This window comes from Rhinopithecus bieti, unplaced genomic scaffold (genome assembly GCF_001698545.2).
Source record: "Rhinopithecus bieti isolate Rb0 unplaced genomic scaffold, ASM169854v2 scaffold_14826, whole genome shotgun sequence".
NCBI classification, from domain to species: Eukaryota; Metazoa; Chordata; class Mammalia; order Primates; family Cercopithecidae; genus Rhinopithecus; species Rhinopithecus bieti.
The window spans coordinates 4,072,447-4,089,690 of record NW_016808328.1 but is presented as its reverse complement, the minus strand read 5'-3'; the positions used below and the strand labels follow the sequence as shown (position 1 = coordinate 4,089,690).

Below are 17,244 nucleotides of genomic sequence, written 5' to 3'. Positions count from 1 at the left end.
TCAAATCCAGCTTTCTACTTTTGCCAGTGAGGCTTTGGGCAAGTGACCTCATCTCTCCATGCCTCAGTTTCTCTATCTAAAAGTTAGGAAGAAATGTAGGACCAATTTCACAGATTTCACAGTGATGATGGCCGTGGCTGGGCACAGGGGTTCAGCTTCCTCGAGTCTCAGGGTCTGAAGTTTCAGGCCAGTCTTTAGAGACCAGCAAAGAACGCACAGGCTAGTAGGGGCAGTGCTCACCTCACTCAGGAACGTAAGGCCAGTGGGCAGAGGTTCACTTGTGGGCTTATTAACATCTGATGACAAACACAAAGTCCTTCAGATGGGTAGCTGACAAAGGGCACAGAGCAGCCACACAACAGCAGGAAAATCAGGGTGATTTGACGTTGAGATAATCACACAACAATTAAAAATTATTGTTCACAGTTAAGAGGTATGTCATAAAAAATTATGGAGCCATTACGCACAAAAACAGAGAAAGGAAATGGTGGGGGTGATAGTGCCATTTTAAGTATCTCTAAATCAAATCATCTTTATCACAGTTGAACGCTCCACTTCTAAACTCCGGGGAAGCACCAGAATCTTTAAGGGGCAGGGAGAGAATTTCTATGTAGGTCGAAAGAGCCTGTTGAATATTACGCTGTCACTCCACACTTAGGGAAGGAAAAGAATACCTATTGTTTTCATACATCAAACCACAGGAAGGAAAATCTTACAATATCTTGGCTGGTGGAGATGCCCAGGAGACAGGCTGAGAATGAGCCTAACGCGGGAAGACGCATCAGCATCTGTGTGGATGTGTCTGTGTGTGTGAGAGAGACAGACCGATTAATTAACTGATTAAGGTTTTCGCTGTTATCATATGGGGACTTGGGTTTAAAAACAAAACAAGAAACTAGTCCCAGCAGTCAGTCTCAGAGGCTGGGCTCGCTGGCTCACGCCTATAATCCCAGCACTTTGGGAGGCTGAGGCGGGCGGATCACCTGAGGTCAGGAATTCGAGACCAGCCTGGCCAACATGGTGAAACCCCATCACCACTAAAAATACAAAAATTAGTCAGGCATGATGGTGGGCACCTGTAATCCCAGCTACTTGGGAGGCTGAGGCAGGAGAATCTTTTGAACCTGGGAGGCAGAGGTTGCAGTGAGTCGAGACTATGCCACTGCACTCCAGCCTGGGTGACAAGAAAGAGATTCTGTCTCAAAAAAAAAAGGAGTCTTAGAGGTTTGAGTTCTTCACTAAGTGTCTATTTTGTTGGACACTGGGCTAGGGACCAAGGAGGTGCTTAAGGAGCAACGGCTTGATTATTCAACTATTCAATGGTTTGCAGAAACTTCATGAAATATCCCTGGCCTAGGAGGTGCTTCATGCATTTTGATGACTTTATGGTTTCCAGGCCCCCTCATCTAAGGCCGCATCTTCCTAGGGAAACCTTCCCAGACCCCCTTCCCTCTCTGGGTCCCTCAGCGGCCTGGGTGCCTGCTGTGCTACTGTGCTATGTCATGGCCATCTCCTTGTCCACCTGTCCTACTAGAATGTGAACTTCAGGGCAGGCCAGTATCCTATGTGTTCTTATATTTCCATTGCCTAGCATTGTATTTGGCAACTAGCAGCTGTTTAATACGTGTTTGTTTTTTTTCTTTTGAGACAGTTTTTGCTCTGTCGCCCAGGCTGGAATGCAGTGGCACAATCTCGACTCACTGCAACCTCTGCCTTCTGGGCTCAAGCAATTCTCTTGCCTCAGCCTCTTGAGTAGCTGGGATTACAAGCGTCCACCACCACGCCTGGCTAATTTTTTGTATTTTTAGTAGACACAAGGTTTCACCATGTTGGCCAGGCTGGTCTTGAACTCTTGACGTCAGTTGATCCACCCGCCTCGGCCTCCCAAAGGGCTAGGATTATAGGAGTGAGCCACTGTGCCCAGCCTCAATATGTGTTTTTGAATGAACAACCAAATGAATGAAAGGCCTTATTCAGTACTTGTTCACCACCTGCAGAGGCAGCAAACGTCTTTCCTTTGGGACACGTATGATCAATTGAGAAGGCAGAAACAGATCTTAGATTTAATTTACAGACATTCATCTGGACAGAGCCTGGCCTCAAAACTGTGTAGAATGCTTTCTTAAAAATATGTTCTTGGAGCCAGGCGTGGTGGCTCACGCCTGTAATCCCACCACCTTGGGAGGCTGAGGCGGGTGGATCATGCGGTCAGGAGATCGAGACCATCCTGGCCAACACGGTGAAACCCCGTCTCTACTAAAAATACAAAAAATTAGCCAGGCGTGGTGGCGGGTGCCTATAGTACCAGCTACTCGGGAGGCTGAGGCAGGAGAACGGCGTGAACACGGGAGGCGGAGCTTGCAGTGAGCCGAGATCACACCACTGCACTCCAGCGTGGGTGACAGAGCAAGACTCTGTCTCAAAAAAAAAAAAATATATATATATATACACACACACACACACACACACACACACACACACACACACATATATGTTCTTGGAGAATGTATTGTTTGTTTTGTTGCCTCTGTTTGCAAAGCACCGATGTTTCTGGAAAGGAAGCATAGCAGGAAGGTAAGTTAAAAAATGTAAATATGTGCCCAGACATTCCCAGAGGCTGGCCTTCAGAATCACCAGAAGATTTGCTTTTTTTTTTTTTGAGACAGACTCTTGCTCTGTCACCCAGGCTGGAGTGCAGTGGTGCCACTCTGGCTCACTGCAACCTCTGCCTCCCAGGTTCAAGCGATTCTCCTGCCTCAGCCTCTCGAGTAGCTGGGACTACAGGTGTGCACCACGACAGCCACCAGAGTAGCTGGACTACAGGTGTGTGCCGACATGCCTGGCTAATTTTTGTATTTTTTAGTAGAGGCGGGATTTCACCATGTTGGTCATGCTTGGTGAACATCTTGACCTCAGGTGATCCGTCCACCTTGGCCTCCCAAAGTGCTGGGATTACAGGTGTGAGAGCCACTGTGCCCGGCCAGATTTGCTTTGACTGGCCTGGTGTTTGCTCAGATGTGGCCAGCACCAGCACCTTGGTAATAAGGTTACTGTTAATATCTGGGGTGGCCACTGCTTTCCCAGGTGGCTCAGGGGTCACCTGATCCTCTGCCCAGCTCCATTCCAGGAGAAGAATGTTCTTCTCCCAGGTCCAGGCTGGAGAAAACCCTTCTGAGACCCAGAGAGGGACACAACAGAGGCAGAAGCAGGATTCCTCCCAAGGGACCCCACTGGGCAATAACAACAGAAATGTTTTGGGTCTGATCATCAGGAGCTGGCCCGTGGGGACTCCCTCCTGGTTTCTGGCAAAGACATATCTTGGGAGCTCCGAGGGGCAGTCTCAGGGCAACTCTGGCTGCCGGAGTCTGGCCAGCTCCCGCTGCTCCAAGCCAAGAGCTGTGCAGATGCGCTGGCCAGGGTCCACACTGACCAGCAGGGGGTTCTGAACTAGAGCGGATTCAGGATGAAACGACATGGCAGTGGCAGGAGACGACGACGAGCTTGTGTCCTGTTAGTAGAGGAGGCACGCACACACACACACACGCACCAGGACAGAATCACACAATATACATACACTTAGCAGAGAAAGGCTGTTCTCAGCTTGATCTTCCTTCTTACCCCTTTGTTCATTCAAACATTAATTTATTCATTTTACTATTGCACACCTGTGGCACAGGCACTATGCTAAACACATCTGGTTAAAGGCCTGAAAGCTAGTCATTAATTAGTCACATAGGCATTAAGTACTTGCTGAGCCAGGCACATTTCGTAAAACACCATAAACCATTAGACAGTCAGTTAACTAATCAAGCAATTATTTCTTAAGTACAACCTATGTTTGTGGAGTGAATGGATACCTTTGTGCCTAACCCAGGAGGGATGGAAGAACGCTCAGATGAAGTCCCTGCTCTTTTCTAGGCCCCCGAGTCCCCTCCCCACCCCTCGCAGGCCAGCAACTTCAGAGGGAAGGCTCCACACAGCCTGGAGTGAACGTTCCCAGATCCCGAGAAAGCTCAGTCTCTCTCATGGGGTGAGAGACTGAGTCAGTGGGTGGGATGCTGAGCAGAGCCCCCAGAGGCTGCTCAACCAGGTGAACCATCTGCCATCAGAAGAATAAATGTTGGGGCAATAGGGGACTGAGAGGTCCTGGCGTTGGCTAATTCCCCATCCTTATTTCTAACTTGGATCCACCCTTTCCCACTTCATAAGTGTTTACTGAGCATCAACTCTGTGTGAGGCACCTGGCTAGATCCACTCAGTTGGAAACAGAGAACCAGTCTCAGATCCCTACAGCAGGATCAGAGGGGCCCAATTGTATCACCATTCAAAATGGGACAGACAAAAGCACGGACCAAGGAACACGACAGGCAGCTGGATCCCGGAAGGGCAGCTCTCCTGGGGGTGCTACTGTGCTCTGGAGCATACTTGGATTACAAAGGGAGGTGGAGCCTGGGCTTGAGCCCAGTAGCCTGTGGGTGAATTCCAACCTCCACATTCAAGCGCCCCACTGGATCCCCCATTAGCCACGTAACCTTGGGCAAGTTACTCCATCTGAGTACCTCAGTTTCCTAATATGGAAAAGGGGCCAAAAGTAACCACACCTCACAGGGCTGCCTCGAGGAGGAAATCAGATTGCATCTGAAGCGGGTGTGGTATTTGGGGTATTTGGTCCGAGGAAAGAATTTAGTAAACAGAGGGCATTATTGTTATTTTATTGGAACTAGAGATAGCAGACAATGTCAGCGTATGTGTGTAATTACCCCACATCCTAGCAACAACACAAGGCACCAACTATGTGACATATGTTATCTCTAGTCCGCAGAGCCATCCCCCAACTAGGCACTGTTTTCTCATTTAAATTAGAGAAGACACAGGCTGAGAGAGTAAGAGGTTTGTCCAAGGTCACACAGCCAGTAAGTTGCTGGGACAGGATGTGGACTCAAGTGTGAGATCTTTATACCACCCATGCTGCCCACTTCCCAGGTCTTGGTCCATCTCAGCACCCAGATCCCCCTGGGCCTGGCTCCCTCCTTGGCCTTAGAGGCCTGCCCAGCTTAAGCAGGAAAGCCCCCCTTGCCCAAGTTGACAGAGCCAGGGACAGGAGTGAGTCAAGCCCACCATGCAACACAGAGGCACCTACTTGTCTGGTACTGGATGCCCAGCGCTGCCAAGCAGGCCACCAGTCCTGCCGCCAGAAGTGCCACCAGTACCACCAGCCGCTTCTCCACCTGGGTCCGTGCAGCCCAGCACCTCTGGCCACTCCGGGGGCTGTGGAAGTTCACCTGTAGGGAAGGAGGCAGGAGGGGCGGGGAAGACGTGAGCCCCAGGTCCCGCTTCCCTTGGAGGAAGGGGCTCTGCTGTAGGCCCAGGCCCTGGGGAGGCATCAGGGCTGCCTCCTATCTCAGGGGTGGTCTGGTTCCCACAGATTCAACCCTAATCCAAGAAAGGAACAGCCACCCTGCTCAGCTGCTCAGATCTGCTCCCAAACATCAGAGAGTCAAGCAGCTCGGCCCCAACAGGCTTGTTTTTTTGTGTCACTTGATATGAGTGGAAGGAAAAAAACTACAGCTTTTCCCTGTTTCTACAGTGAGGAGTTCAAAAAGAACAGGATGTTTGGACTTGCAGGGATCCAGTGAGTACCCAGCTGGGCTCTCCGCAGAACTCCCACATCAGCGAGTCAGGGACAAGGGTTACACAGCCACGGCTCACACTTCCCAGAAGCACAGACCTCCTTAGCTCATTAAACCCTCATAATCCCACACAAAAACACACGAGCCACCTCGTTACTTTTCTTTTTACGAGGAAACTGAGGTCCACAGAGGTGAGACCCTGGCTTCTCACCACCCAGCTGAATGGGGACAGCTGGGATTGGAACCCAAAGCTGTTGATGCCTGAGCCCACCAGTGGATCAGAGGTGGGTCCTGGGAGATGTTGGCAGAGATGCAAGGAGAAATAGCTCCATTCAGGTCCTGAAAGGGAGGAAAAATCTCTCCAGCCTAACAGTCTAGCTAAACAGGAAGGGAGGCACAATGAGAGGAAGTGCAGGGTGTGGCAGGGCCCTCCCTGCCCGAGGAGGGACACACCAGCCAGCAGCAATGGGAGCCGTCAGCCCAGACCTCTCACACCCAAGGCAGCTTGGGGCTCCCCTCTGTTCCGAGAGGTGCTTCCTGCAAAACCCATGGCCACAGGACAGGAAGGGTCTCCTGAAGGTGGGGTGACATGTGTTCAGTGACACTGTGTCATGTGCTAACAGCTGAGCACCAACTCAGGGCCATGTTGGAAATACACAGCCCCAGCAGGGAGGCAGATAAAGAAACAGACTGGGGCTGGCAGGGGTTCAATCAGGGAGGGCTTCCTGGAAGGGGAGATGTCTGGCCTGGGTGGGTGAGAATAAGTAGGAACTGGCCAGATAAGAGGGAATGGAAGTGGAGAGGAGAGGAGGGCCTAGATGCTAAGGGGCACAGAAAGCCAAGTTAAGAGCCTGGACTTCCTCTTGAGGACTGGAGTGACATGATTAGACTTGCCCTTTGGGAAGGGCAGGGTGGAGGGAGCAAGGCTTTCCAGGAAGAGGGGGAGCTGTCAGGGAAGATGAGGAGACTGAGACTCTGACCTGCAAGTGCCCCACCAATAGCCTGAGGGGTGCCCCTGGTGCCCGGTCAGAGTCCTGAGGGAGTCCCACCCTGGCACTTGGGGATCTGAAGTGGGTCACTTGAGGGAAGGGTACTGAGAAGCCACGTGGCCATGGTTAGGTATTTACTGGGCAGGAAATGACTGGGATTTGCTGCACCAGAGACAGAGGAACACAAGCACTTTCTGTGGAAAAAAAAGTTGGGTTCCAAAACTGAGAAAAAGGGCCAGGCGTGGGGGCTCCCGCCTGTAGTCCCAATACTTTGGGAGGCTGAGGTGGGAGGATCACCTGAGGTCAGGAGTTCGAGTGGAGCCTGGCCAACATAGTGAAACCCCATCTCTACTAAAAAACACAAAAATTAGCTGGGTGTGGTGGCGGGCGCCTGTAATCCCAGCTACTCGGGAGGCTGAGGCAGGAGAATCGCTTGAACCTGGGAGGCAGAGGTTGCAGTGAGCTGAGATTGTGCCACTGCACTCCACCTGGGCGACAGAGCCAGACTCCATCTCGGAAACAAAACAAAACAAAACTGAGCAAAGGATCTTGGGGCTTAGAGACACTTCTGTGGAGGCCCAGGAGGCTAAGACACTGAAGCAGCTGGGTCAGGTAGTGGGAGGGACGCCGCCTGCTCAAATCCTTCAAGAATCTCTTCTAAAACAGTGAGCAATGGAAGTTTCAGCCCATGCTACGTTCATGAATGAAAACTTCAGGCCGGGTGTGGTGGCTCAAGCCTGTAATCCCAGCACTTTGGGAGGCCAAGACGGGCGGATCACGAGGTCAGGAGTTCGAGACCATCCTGGCTAACACGGTGAAACCCCGTCTCTACTAAAAAAAAATACAAAATCTAGCCGGGCGAGGTGGCGGGCGCCTGTAGTCCCAGCTACTCTGGAGGCTGAGGCAGGAGAATGGCGTAAACCCGGGAGGCGGAGCTTGCAGTGAGCTGAGATCTGGCCACTGCACTCCAGCCCGGGTGACAAAGCGAGACTCTGTCTCAAAAAAAAAAAAAAAGAAGAAAACTTCAGGCTGTGAGGGCCTGGCGCAGAGACAGACAGCCGGGTATGACGCTAACATGTACACTGTACTCAAAAGTTTATCAAGTGCTTTCTCAGAGTAATGAGTTATCACACACACTTTACCTTGGTCACTGGTATTCAGAAGGGCCCCAAGGACTTGAAGCAGGCACTGCCTTGTCTAGGGACACTGAGGTGTGTGTCCTGCTGCCTCTGAGTTTGTTTCATCCTTCCTTCTTTAGGCCTCTCATGCCCCCATTATCATGGCTCAGCTCACAGGGCACAAGGAGGTCGTGAGACCGTTTTTTTGTTTTGTTTTGTTTTGTTTTTTTGAGACGGAATCTCCCTCTGTCAACCAGGCTGGAGTGCAATGGCACAATCTCGGCTCATCGCAACCTCTGCTTCAAGCGATTCTCCTGCCTCAGCCTCCTGAGTAGCTAAGATTATAGGTGTGTGCTCACATGCCTGGCTAATTTTTGTATTTTTAATAGAGATGGGGTTTCACCATGTTGGTCAGGCTGATCTCGACCTTCTGACCTCGTGACCCACCTGCCTCAGCCTCCCAAAGTGCTGGGATTACAGGTGTGAGCCACCACGCCTGAATGAGACCTTGGTTTAAGAGGTACCCATCAGCCAGGCTTGGTAGTTCATGCCTAGAATCCCAACACTTTGGGAGGCTGAGGCAGGAGGATGGCTTAAGCCCAGGAGTTCAAGACCAGCCTGGACAACACAGTCAGACCCCATCTCTAAAAAATAAAATAAAATAAATTAAATTAGTAGGCATGGTGGCACACACTTGTAGTCCCAACTACTTGGGAAGCTGAGGCGGGAGGACTGCTTGAGCCTGGAAGGTCGAGGCTGCAGTGAGCCATGATTGTGCCTCTGCACTCCAGCCCGGGCAACAGAGCAAGACCCTATCTCAAAAAAGAAAAAAAAAAAGAGGCCAGGCACAGTGGCTCATGACTGTAATCCCAGCACCTTGGGAGGGTGAGGTGGGTGGATCACCTGAGGTTGGGAGTTTGAGATCAGCCTGGCCAACATGGTGAAACCGCGTCTCTACTAAAAATATTAAAATTAGCTGGGCATGGTGGCACACGCCTGTAATCCCAGCTACTGGGGAGGCTGAGGTGGGAGAATTGCTTGAAACCGGGACCTGGAAGCTGCAGTGAGCAGACATCACGTCACTGCACTCCAACCTGCATGACAGAGCGAGACCCTGTCTTGAAAACAAAAAAAAAAGAAAGAAAAGAAAAGCCAGCACCCTATGCCTGGTGCTGGCTCCAGGGAGCCAAAGGACACAGCCACTAGGCTTGGGATGCAGGGAAACCTCACCTTATCTGGACAGGAGATAGCTAGGAGCAAGGAGCAAAGTCATCTGTGGAGAGAAGGGAGAGAAGAAAGGAACAGAAGGGGGAGGATGAAAGAAACAGAGGCAGAGGGAAGAAAAAAAGAATAGTGGCAGCAAATAAACACTTGAGGGCTAAGTGCCTGGGATCATATTAATTCCATTTTGATGGTGCAATTCTGTCTTCATAACATTCTTTTTTTTTTTTTTTTTGAGACAGAGTCTTGCTCTGTCACTCAGGCTGAAGTGCAGTGGTGCCATCTCGGCTCACTGCAACCTTGGCCTCCCGGGTTCAAGAGATTCTCCTGCCTCAGCCTCCCGAGTAGCTGGGACTACAGGGACGTGCCACCATGCCTGGCTAATTTTTTGTATTTTTAGTGGAGATGGGTTTTTACCGTGCTAGCCAGGATGGTCTCAATCAATCTCCTGACCTCGTGATCTGCCCGCCTCAGCCTCCCAAAATGCTGGGATTACAGGCGTGATCCACAGTGCCTGGCCCATAACATTCCTTTTTTAAATTTTTTTTTTTTTGAGACGGAGTCTCACTGTGTCACCCAGGCTGGAGTGCAGTGGGGAGGTCTCTGTTCATTGGAACCTCTGTCTCCTGGGTTCAAACAATTCTCCTGCCTCAGCCTCCCAAGTAGCTGGGATTACAGGTGTGCGCCACCACGCCCAGCTAATTTTTGTGTTTTAGTAGAGACAGTTTCACCATGTTGGCCAGGCTGGTCTCAAACTCCTGACCTCAGGTGATCTGCTCACCTCAGTTTCCCAAAGTGCTGGGATTACAGGTATGAGCCACTGAGCCAGGCCTATCTTCACAACATTTCTAAGAATAGGTATTAGCGTTAGTACCAGAAGAAACACAGGAAGTTGGGGCGTGAAGGCAAAGAGAGAGGAGAGAGAACAGGGAGGCAACTCACATCTCCAGGACTGGTAGCTGCAGGCCTACCAGGACGTGCTACCCTCCTGCAGGGGCAGGAGGTGGAGCTGCCCTTCACTGTTTGATGAAAAGTGCTAAATCAAAACAGATGGTATTCACTGCAAAATTAAATTAAAATTAAGCCAGAATTGAATTAAAAATTCATAGTTTCAGGCAAGAATAGCAAATGGAGTTTGAAAATGCAGTTTTTAACCTTTGTCTTGTTTTGTTGTCAAGTTTTGCTTGACTTGTATTATAGGCTATGGGCCTCATGGTTTCTGGATGAGCCTTGTCTCTGAAGGCAGAACGAATCCAGATGCCTCTTCCTGGTGCGGGAGAAGTCACCTAGAGGTACTGGACCAGGATCAGGAGGCCTCTCCAGGGCAGGTTGGCCAATTCCTGGGTGCAGTGGAAAGGGCTGGGCTGTGAGTCAGGGCATCGATCTGCTTCCAATGGCTGCTGGCCTCGGCTGAGTCTCTTTTCTTTGCATCCCTGTTACACCTGCCCAGCCTCCTTCATGGGACTGTGGAGGGGATCCGTGAGATGAGGTCACAGCATAGGGAGATGTGAGTGGTTTCTTAGTTTTCTTTTGGAAATGAGGTCCTGTCAATCATGGTAGAACTGGCCCGAGCAGCCAATTCTATCCTGAGGAGGATTGGTGGTGGGCAGCCCGGTCCATCTCAGGAGAGGGTACTGTGAAGTGACCATCCGCTAAGAGGCAGCGCTGACGCCTGGAAGACGCAGAACTGCTGTAGATGCTCAGCTCACTGGTGGGCTTAATTTCCTATTTATTGTCGTGGAAAACAGAAAGAGAATGAGAGGGAGGTGGTGCCCTCAAAACAGAGAGGTGGAGAACAAGACAAAGAAATGAGAGAGCCAGAGAAACAGAGAGAGTGAGAGAGCTAGAGTAAGGGAAACAGAGCAGCGCTATCCAGCCAGGAGTTCCCAGGGTTTCCACAGCCAAGGGAACAAAGCCCTAATCCGGGACACATATTTGGTTACAGAAGTGAGTGCTTGGCTCACCTAGGCTTACAGCAAGAACAAGTTCTACAGGTGAGGACGGGGCCCACTGCCTGGGGCCCAGGAGACAAGCCAGGAGCAGAAAGGGTGGGGAGCCAGGCGAAGCCAGGTTTTCAGAGTCAGGTCGGGAGGGAAGGCAGAACTCAGCAACCTGGGCTGCAGGAAGCAGCGATGGGAGTGGTTTGGCCAAGGGTCTAGCAGGGATCCCACCCGTCTGCAGCCCAGAAGCCCAGCCACCCGGGAGCGCTGGCAGGGGCACCAGGCTCCGCTCCCTGGAGTAAATAAGCCTTTGAGAGCAAGTCGACTGTGACAGCCCAGCCTGCGAGGAACCCTGCCTCCGGAAGTGCCGCAAAGTCAGTTTGGGGAAGTTTCTTCCAGTAAAGTTTCCATGAGGCGGCCTTCTGGCTGAGGTACTGGGGTCAGTCCAGAGCAAAACTCATGTCCTTGTGTCCTCTTGTCTCCGCCTGAGCCCTGTCTGCCACCCCATCCAGATGACTGACTTTAAATGACTGGTAACAGCTTAAAGTATGACCTGCTGTAGGTAGGGGAGGGCACTCCTCACATCTTAGCAAGAGTCAAAGGCTGATCAAGTACTTTCTAGCTTTCCTTGCCTCCCAGAAGGAACACCCAGCTCCCCACAGCATGGGAGAAAGACGGTAACCCCGAGAAGTCAAATATCCCACTGCGTGTTGCTGGGCAGTCTCTGGGCCTCAGTCTCCCATCTCTAAAATGAGGAGGGTGGATGAGGTTCCAGGTATGACCTCTCAGACTCTAGAACCTCAAGGCTCTAACAGGCAAACAGAGTTGATAACTACAGGTAAAGAGACATGTCTTTTTAAAGCACTGAGTGGGCCTGTCCCTGAAATCACCCTCAAAAGACAGCTTTGGCCAGGCATGATGGCTCACATCTGTAATCCCAGCACTTTGGGAGGCTAAGGTGAGAGGATCGCTTGAGCCCAGGAATTCAAGCCTGCAGTAAGCCATGATCACGCCAATGCACTCAAGCCCAGACGAGAGAGCAAACAAAGTAAGAAACTGGCTCTACAAAATACATATAAAAATTAGGGGCTGGGGGCCAGCAAAGTGGCTCATGCCTGTAATCCCAGCACTTTGGGAGGCCAAGGCAGGTGGATCACCTGAGGTTGGGAGTTTGAGGCCAGGCTGGCCAACATGGTAAAACTCTATCTCTACTAAAAACACAAAAATTAGCCAGGCATGGTGGTGCGCACCTGTAATCCCAGCTACTGGGGAGGCTGAGGTGGGAGAATTGCTTGAACCCAGGAGGTGGAGGTTGCAGTGAGCTGAGATTGTGCCACTGCACTCCGGTCTGGGCAACAATGCGAGACTCTGTCTCAAAAAAAAAGAAAAAAAAAGAAAGAAGAAGGAAGAAGAAAGAAGGGGAAAGAAGGCAAAGGGGAGGGGAGGGGAGCCCTGTGCAAGGTGGGAAAAAAATGAGAAAACCATAACTAAGAATTTAATATCTCACCTTTCCTTTTTTCCTAACAACAACAAAAAAAGATCGTTAGAAGTAATTGAATGAATTTCAAAGGTTTTGGTAGACATGGCCATCTGCTCCTCAGTTCAGGCTGCAGGTGTAACTTCAGCTGTTTCCCTTCCTGCCACTGAAATGGTGTATGTTCAGGTGTGGGAAGATCAGGCAGCTGGCTTTAGCAGAGCAGAGGCTTCAGAGAGAAAGCTAACATATTTAGATGTATATTATTATATCATGTCACCCATAGTGAGTTTCTATAATAATCCTCGTAATAACCAGATCCTTTTTCTAAGCATTATGCAAAATGCTTTCCCTCATACTGTCCCGTTTGAGCCTTTACAACAGCTCCAAGAGGTGGGTAATAATATTAACCCCATTTTACAAAGGAAGCTGAGGAAGTGAGTTGCTTTCAGGTCTCACAGCCCAGAAGAGCCAGAGCTGGGCTCCAAGCTAGAGCTAACTGCCTCTGAATTCTGTGCTTGGTCTAGAGTGACTCACTTTAGTAGACTGCAAGTAATTTGTGCCTAAAATACGGGATAAAGAAAAAGAAAAGGTTAGGCACGGTGGCTGTAATCCCAGTCCTTTGGGAGGCTGAGGCAGGAGGATCACTTGAGGCCAGGAGTTCGAGACCAGCCTGGGCAACATGGCAAAACCCCATCTCTACTAAAAATACAAAAATTAGCCAGGCATGGCGGCATGTGCCTGTAGTTGCAGCTATCTGGGAGGCTGAGGTGAGAGAATCACAGGTCAAGGCTGCAGTAAGCCCAGATTGCGCCACTGCACTCTAGCCTCGGCAGCAGAGTGAGACCTTGTCTCAAAAAAAAAAAAAAAAAAAAAAAGAAAAGAAAAGAAAATGCTTTCATGTGAGGTACAGGTAGAATTTTGCTCTGGTTAAATTCAACACTAGCCAGCAGGTCCAGTAATAATAAATAAATGTGGCAAGTAATAAAGTAACGAATGTGGCAAATTTGGCTGAAAAATGGAAGTTTCCATTTATTAGTTATTGGTGTTGATCACCTGGGACTTCCTAAGACTAATGGACTTCAAAATCTTGAAAAATCAAATAGCTTATTTTTTAGCTGTCCATCAAGAGAAAGGATTTGGGGTGAAGGGTCTATTCTAAAAAGTCTAAAATTGAGAGTGCAGACTAGACGTGGTGGTTCATGCCTATAATCCCAGCACTTTGGAAGGCCGAGGCAGGCAGATCACCTGAGGGCAGGAGTTCGAGACCAGCCTGGCCAACATGGCAAAGCCTCATCTCTACTGAAAATACAAATATTAGCCGAGCGTGGTGGCGTGCGCCTGTAATCCCAGCTACTCCAGAGGCTCAGGCAGGAGAATCGCTTGAACCTGGGAGGTGGAGGTTGCAGTGAGCTGAGATCGCGCCACTGCACTCCAGCCTCTACAACAGAGAGAGATTCTGTCTCAAAATAAATAAATAAACATAAATAAAGTTGAGGGAGAAGTTGTGCTGCTAGCAACCGGCCCAAAGGAAATAATCTGAAAAGCTAAAAAATGGGTCACCCACAGAGTGACAGCAATTGAGCCTAAGGGTCCAACTACAGTGGATTGAATAAATATAGTTTTATATGTTGGTACCATGAGGTGTTACGATTTTTAATGGCTGCATGTTTTGGGAGTTTCTGACAATGTAGAAGATGCTTATGAAGTGGCACTGAATGAAAAATGCAGGATATAACATTGTATATTTAGAGTAAGTTCAACTATGTTTAAAAATATATACATACAAGTGTGAAAATTAGAAACTGTTATCTCCAAGTGGCAGGATTACTGCTCCGTTTTAATTCCTTTTTATACTTGACTATCTTTTTTTCTCCCCCAAGTGAGCATATAAAGCTTTCACACTGCGGGAAAAAAAAAAAAACAATGATTGAAAACATTAAATTAATAGAATACTCCGCCTCATAAATGGAGATGAACGGGTTCTTGACTCAGAAAAGCAAGCACTAGCTAATTTATGCTCACGTTGGGGAAGTTGTGGCGGCGCCATGCAAGCCAAGCTGGGTACCCACAAAAATGCCCCAAATTCTTGGGTAACCTCTTTGCTTTTTCCTACAAGGAAAGTGGAAAATGTATCCATTTGGGGACACCGACACTAACTCCGACCATAGACAACAGCGATGCCACCCCAGGAATGTCTCTAACCTCTCTCTGTACCTCGCCTTTATCATCAATAACGTGGCCATAAAACAATAATCCTAGCAGGCCCTGTATAATATGCATGACATCCACTTTCCCTAACATCCATTTCACAGTGAGGCATCACCAATGAAAGAGATTAAGCCACCTGCCCAAGGTCATGAGTGGAGTAAGAATTCAAACCTGGGTCGCTGGCTTCAGAGACAGGGCTCCCCCTGCTTGGCCGGGGGCCCTCCCCAGACAAATGTGCTACTTCATCTTAAAAAGGCTATACCCCGGCCGGGCGCAGTGGCTCAAGCCTGTAATCCCAGCACTTTGGGAGGCCGAGACGGGCGGATCACAAGGTCAGGAGATCGAGACCATCCTGGCTAACCTGGTGAAACCCTGTCTCTACTAAAAAATGCAAAAAACTAGCCGGGCGAGGTGGCGGGCGCCTGTAGTCCCAGCTACTCAGGAGGCTGAGACAGGAGAATGGCGTAAACCCGGGAGGCGGAGCTTGCAGTGAGCTGAGATCCGGCCACTGCACTCCAGCCTGGGTGACAGAGCGAGACTCTGTCTCAAAAAAAAAAAAAAAAAAAAAAGGCTATACCCCAAACAGGCTACTGTGAGCATAACAGCAACACGGCATATTACTTTGCTGAATTCTGAAATGCTTTCGTGTTGATATATTTAGACCATTCTGTGGAAGATGAGACTGAAAAACATTGCTGATTAGATTCTGTTTTGATTCGTGAAAGGAAAAGCACCTGCCCCAGAAATCTAATTTCCTGTTGGCTTCAGCCTCTTATGAACAGTCCACTGGGAAGAGGTTTGAGACAGACGGGGTTTGATGTGTCGCTCCTGGATTTTTAGCTCTGTGACCGAAGGCCAGTGGTTGCCCCTCTCAGAGCCTCAGTTTCCACATCTGTAAGTGGGGACAGTAATCCCTACAGCTCTCAGGGGTGTTCCTGAAGGTTAAGCAGGGGTACCACATCCCAGTGGGTAGAGCACTCGGGACCATGAGTTTGGGTCCCCTGGGCCTGACTCCTGGAGGAGGAACTCCATCAATGGTGTCTCCCTGCACTGGGAGGATTATTCGCTTCTAAGAGGCGTGTCTGAGTGGAGAGGGCCTGGCAACCTAAGTGTCCACTCATCCTAAGCTCGCCTTTGGGAAGGGTTGTGTGCCAGTTCACCAAGCGCCCCCAAGATTCTCCCGAATACCTCCCTTGGTCTACCTGGCAGAAGTCCTCTGGGAACTGGGGTGCCCCAGCTCCTCTTTCTACACTGGTTTCTGAAGAGCCAGATCACTGGGTCTCCTGGGGTGTCCGCATCGTTTCCAACACCTTCCCATGCACCTGGCTGGCTCCAAACCCCTCCAGCACTGAGGTCTTGGCCACAACTGTCCCAGTGCATCCCCCCAGGGAGGGGAGGGCAGAAAGCAGCCTTGCTCTATGTCCTGTCACAAGGCAGGGACGGGGGTGGGGCCCTCCCCAGGAGTGGGCAGATGAGACGCCCACAGGCGCAGACCCTGGGGAGGGGAGGAATTGGACTTCCTCAGTAGGATGAAAAGTGGCAGGGAGAGGGGGCAGAGGACAGGTTCCTGGCCCCAGGAAACTCAGGTATTGGGTGGGAAAGAGGAAGAGGGTGGTACTGCCTCCGGGATAAGGTGACCAACTTTCCCAGTTTGCCCAGGACTGGGGGAGTGGGTTCCAGGGATGCAGGGCTTTCCACGCTAAAACAGAAAAGCTGTAGACTGCCGGTAATGAGCCTGGGCAAGTCCCGGGACATTCACAAACTGTGCCTTCTGTGGAAAGGGAACTGGGCCAGTTCGGGTCTCGGGGGTGCTTTCAACTCTGCCACCTGGGCTGTGGCCCCAGAAGCAGGTGGCCGGGAGGATCTGGGGATGGCGGGGGCAGGTGAGGGGAAACTGGTGGGCTCCGGAAGGCTTCTCCGCGCGGAGCTCCAGCTGCGCGGAGGCGCGGCCCCTCCCGGATGGCGGGACGGGGGAGGGGAAGAGGCGGGGTAGGTAGGGACAGGGGGCGCGGCAGCAGCAGCGCGCATGCCCGGACCCTGGACCCCGGGGGCCGGGACACCGGGAGGGAGCGAAGGGCGCCTACCTGCAGGCCGTTGGGGTACGCGTCGCTCTCGGAGAGTGAGTCCACCAGGTCCTCCTCGTCCAACGTGGCCCGCTTGTAGGTCGACATCTGCAAGGCCAAATGCAGCACGGACTCCCTCAGCGCCTCCATGGCTCTCGTGCCCGACTGGGGAAGCGGCCCCGACCCCGGCGCCACCGCTACCGGGCCCCGCCCCAGCTAGGACACCCGAGACCGAGACCGGCCCACGGAGCGGCCCGCGCGGGGAGGGGTCCCGCCCGCCTCCCGCCCCGCCCTCCGGGCCGCACCCGCCTCACCCCCAGCGCCGACAGCAGGGCGGACACGGGGGGGCGGCGGCCACAAGCCCCGCATGCTGCGCCCCAGACGCCTGGTCCCGCTGCCCGGGTGGCCGGGATGGGATGGGCCGGACCAGGCGTTGCACCACCTTCGCGGGCGGGGCCTGATCAGTGCGCCGGCGCCCGGTTCCCAACCTCCGGCCTCCCGGGGAGACCACAAGCCCCGAGAGGCCTGGGGGAGATGGGGACCCCTCCCTTCCCCGGAGGTCGGGAGAGGAGGCCCCCAAACTGAAGCCCCTAGCAGG

The 17,244-nt window shown here is 51.4% G+C and overlaps 1 protein-coding gene across 1 annotated transcript in view; it reads right to left on the bottom strand.

The window, feature by feature from the left end:
* Positions 1-17,015, bottom strand: part of ECE1 (endothelin converting enzyme 1) — a 77,733-nt gene extending 60,718 nt beyond the window's left edge. The window contains 4 exon segments of the mRNA XM_017886499.1: positions 5,141-5,282; positions 16,668-16,754; positions 16,961-16,996; positions 16,998-17,015. Of these exon segments, the coding sequence (XP_017741988.1) occupies positions 5,141-5,282; positions 16,668-16,754; positions 16,961-16,996; positions 16,998-17,015 (283 nt within the window).
* Between the last annotated feature and the right edge of the window lie 229 nt (positions 17,016-17,244).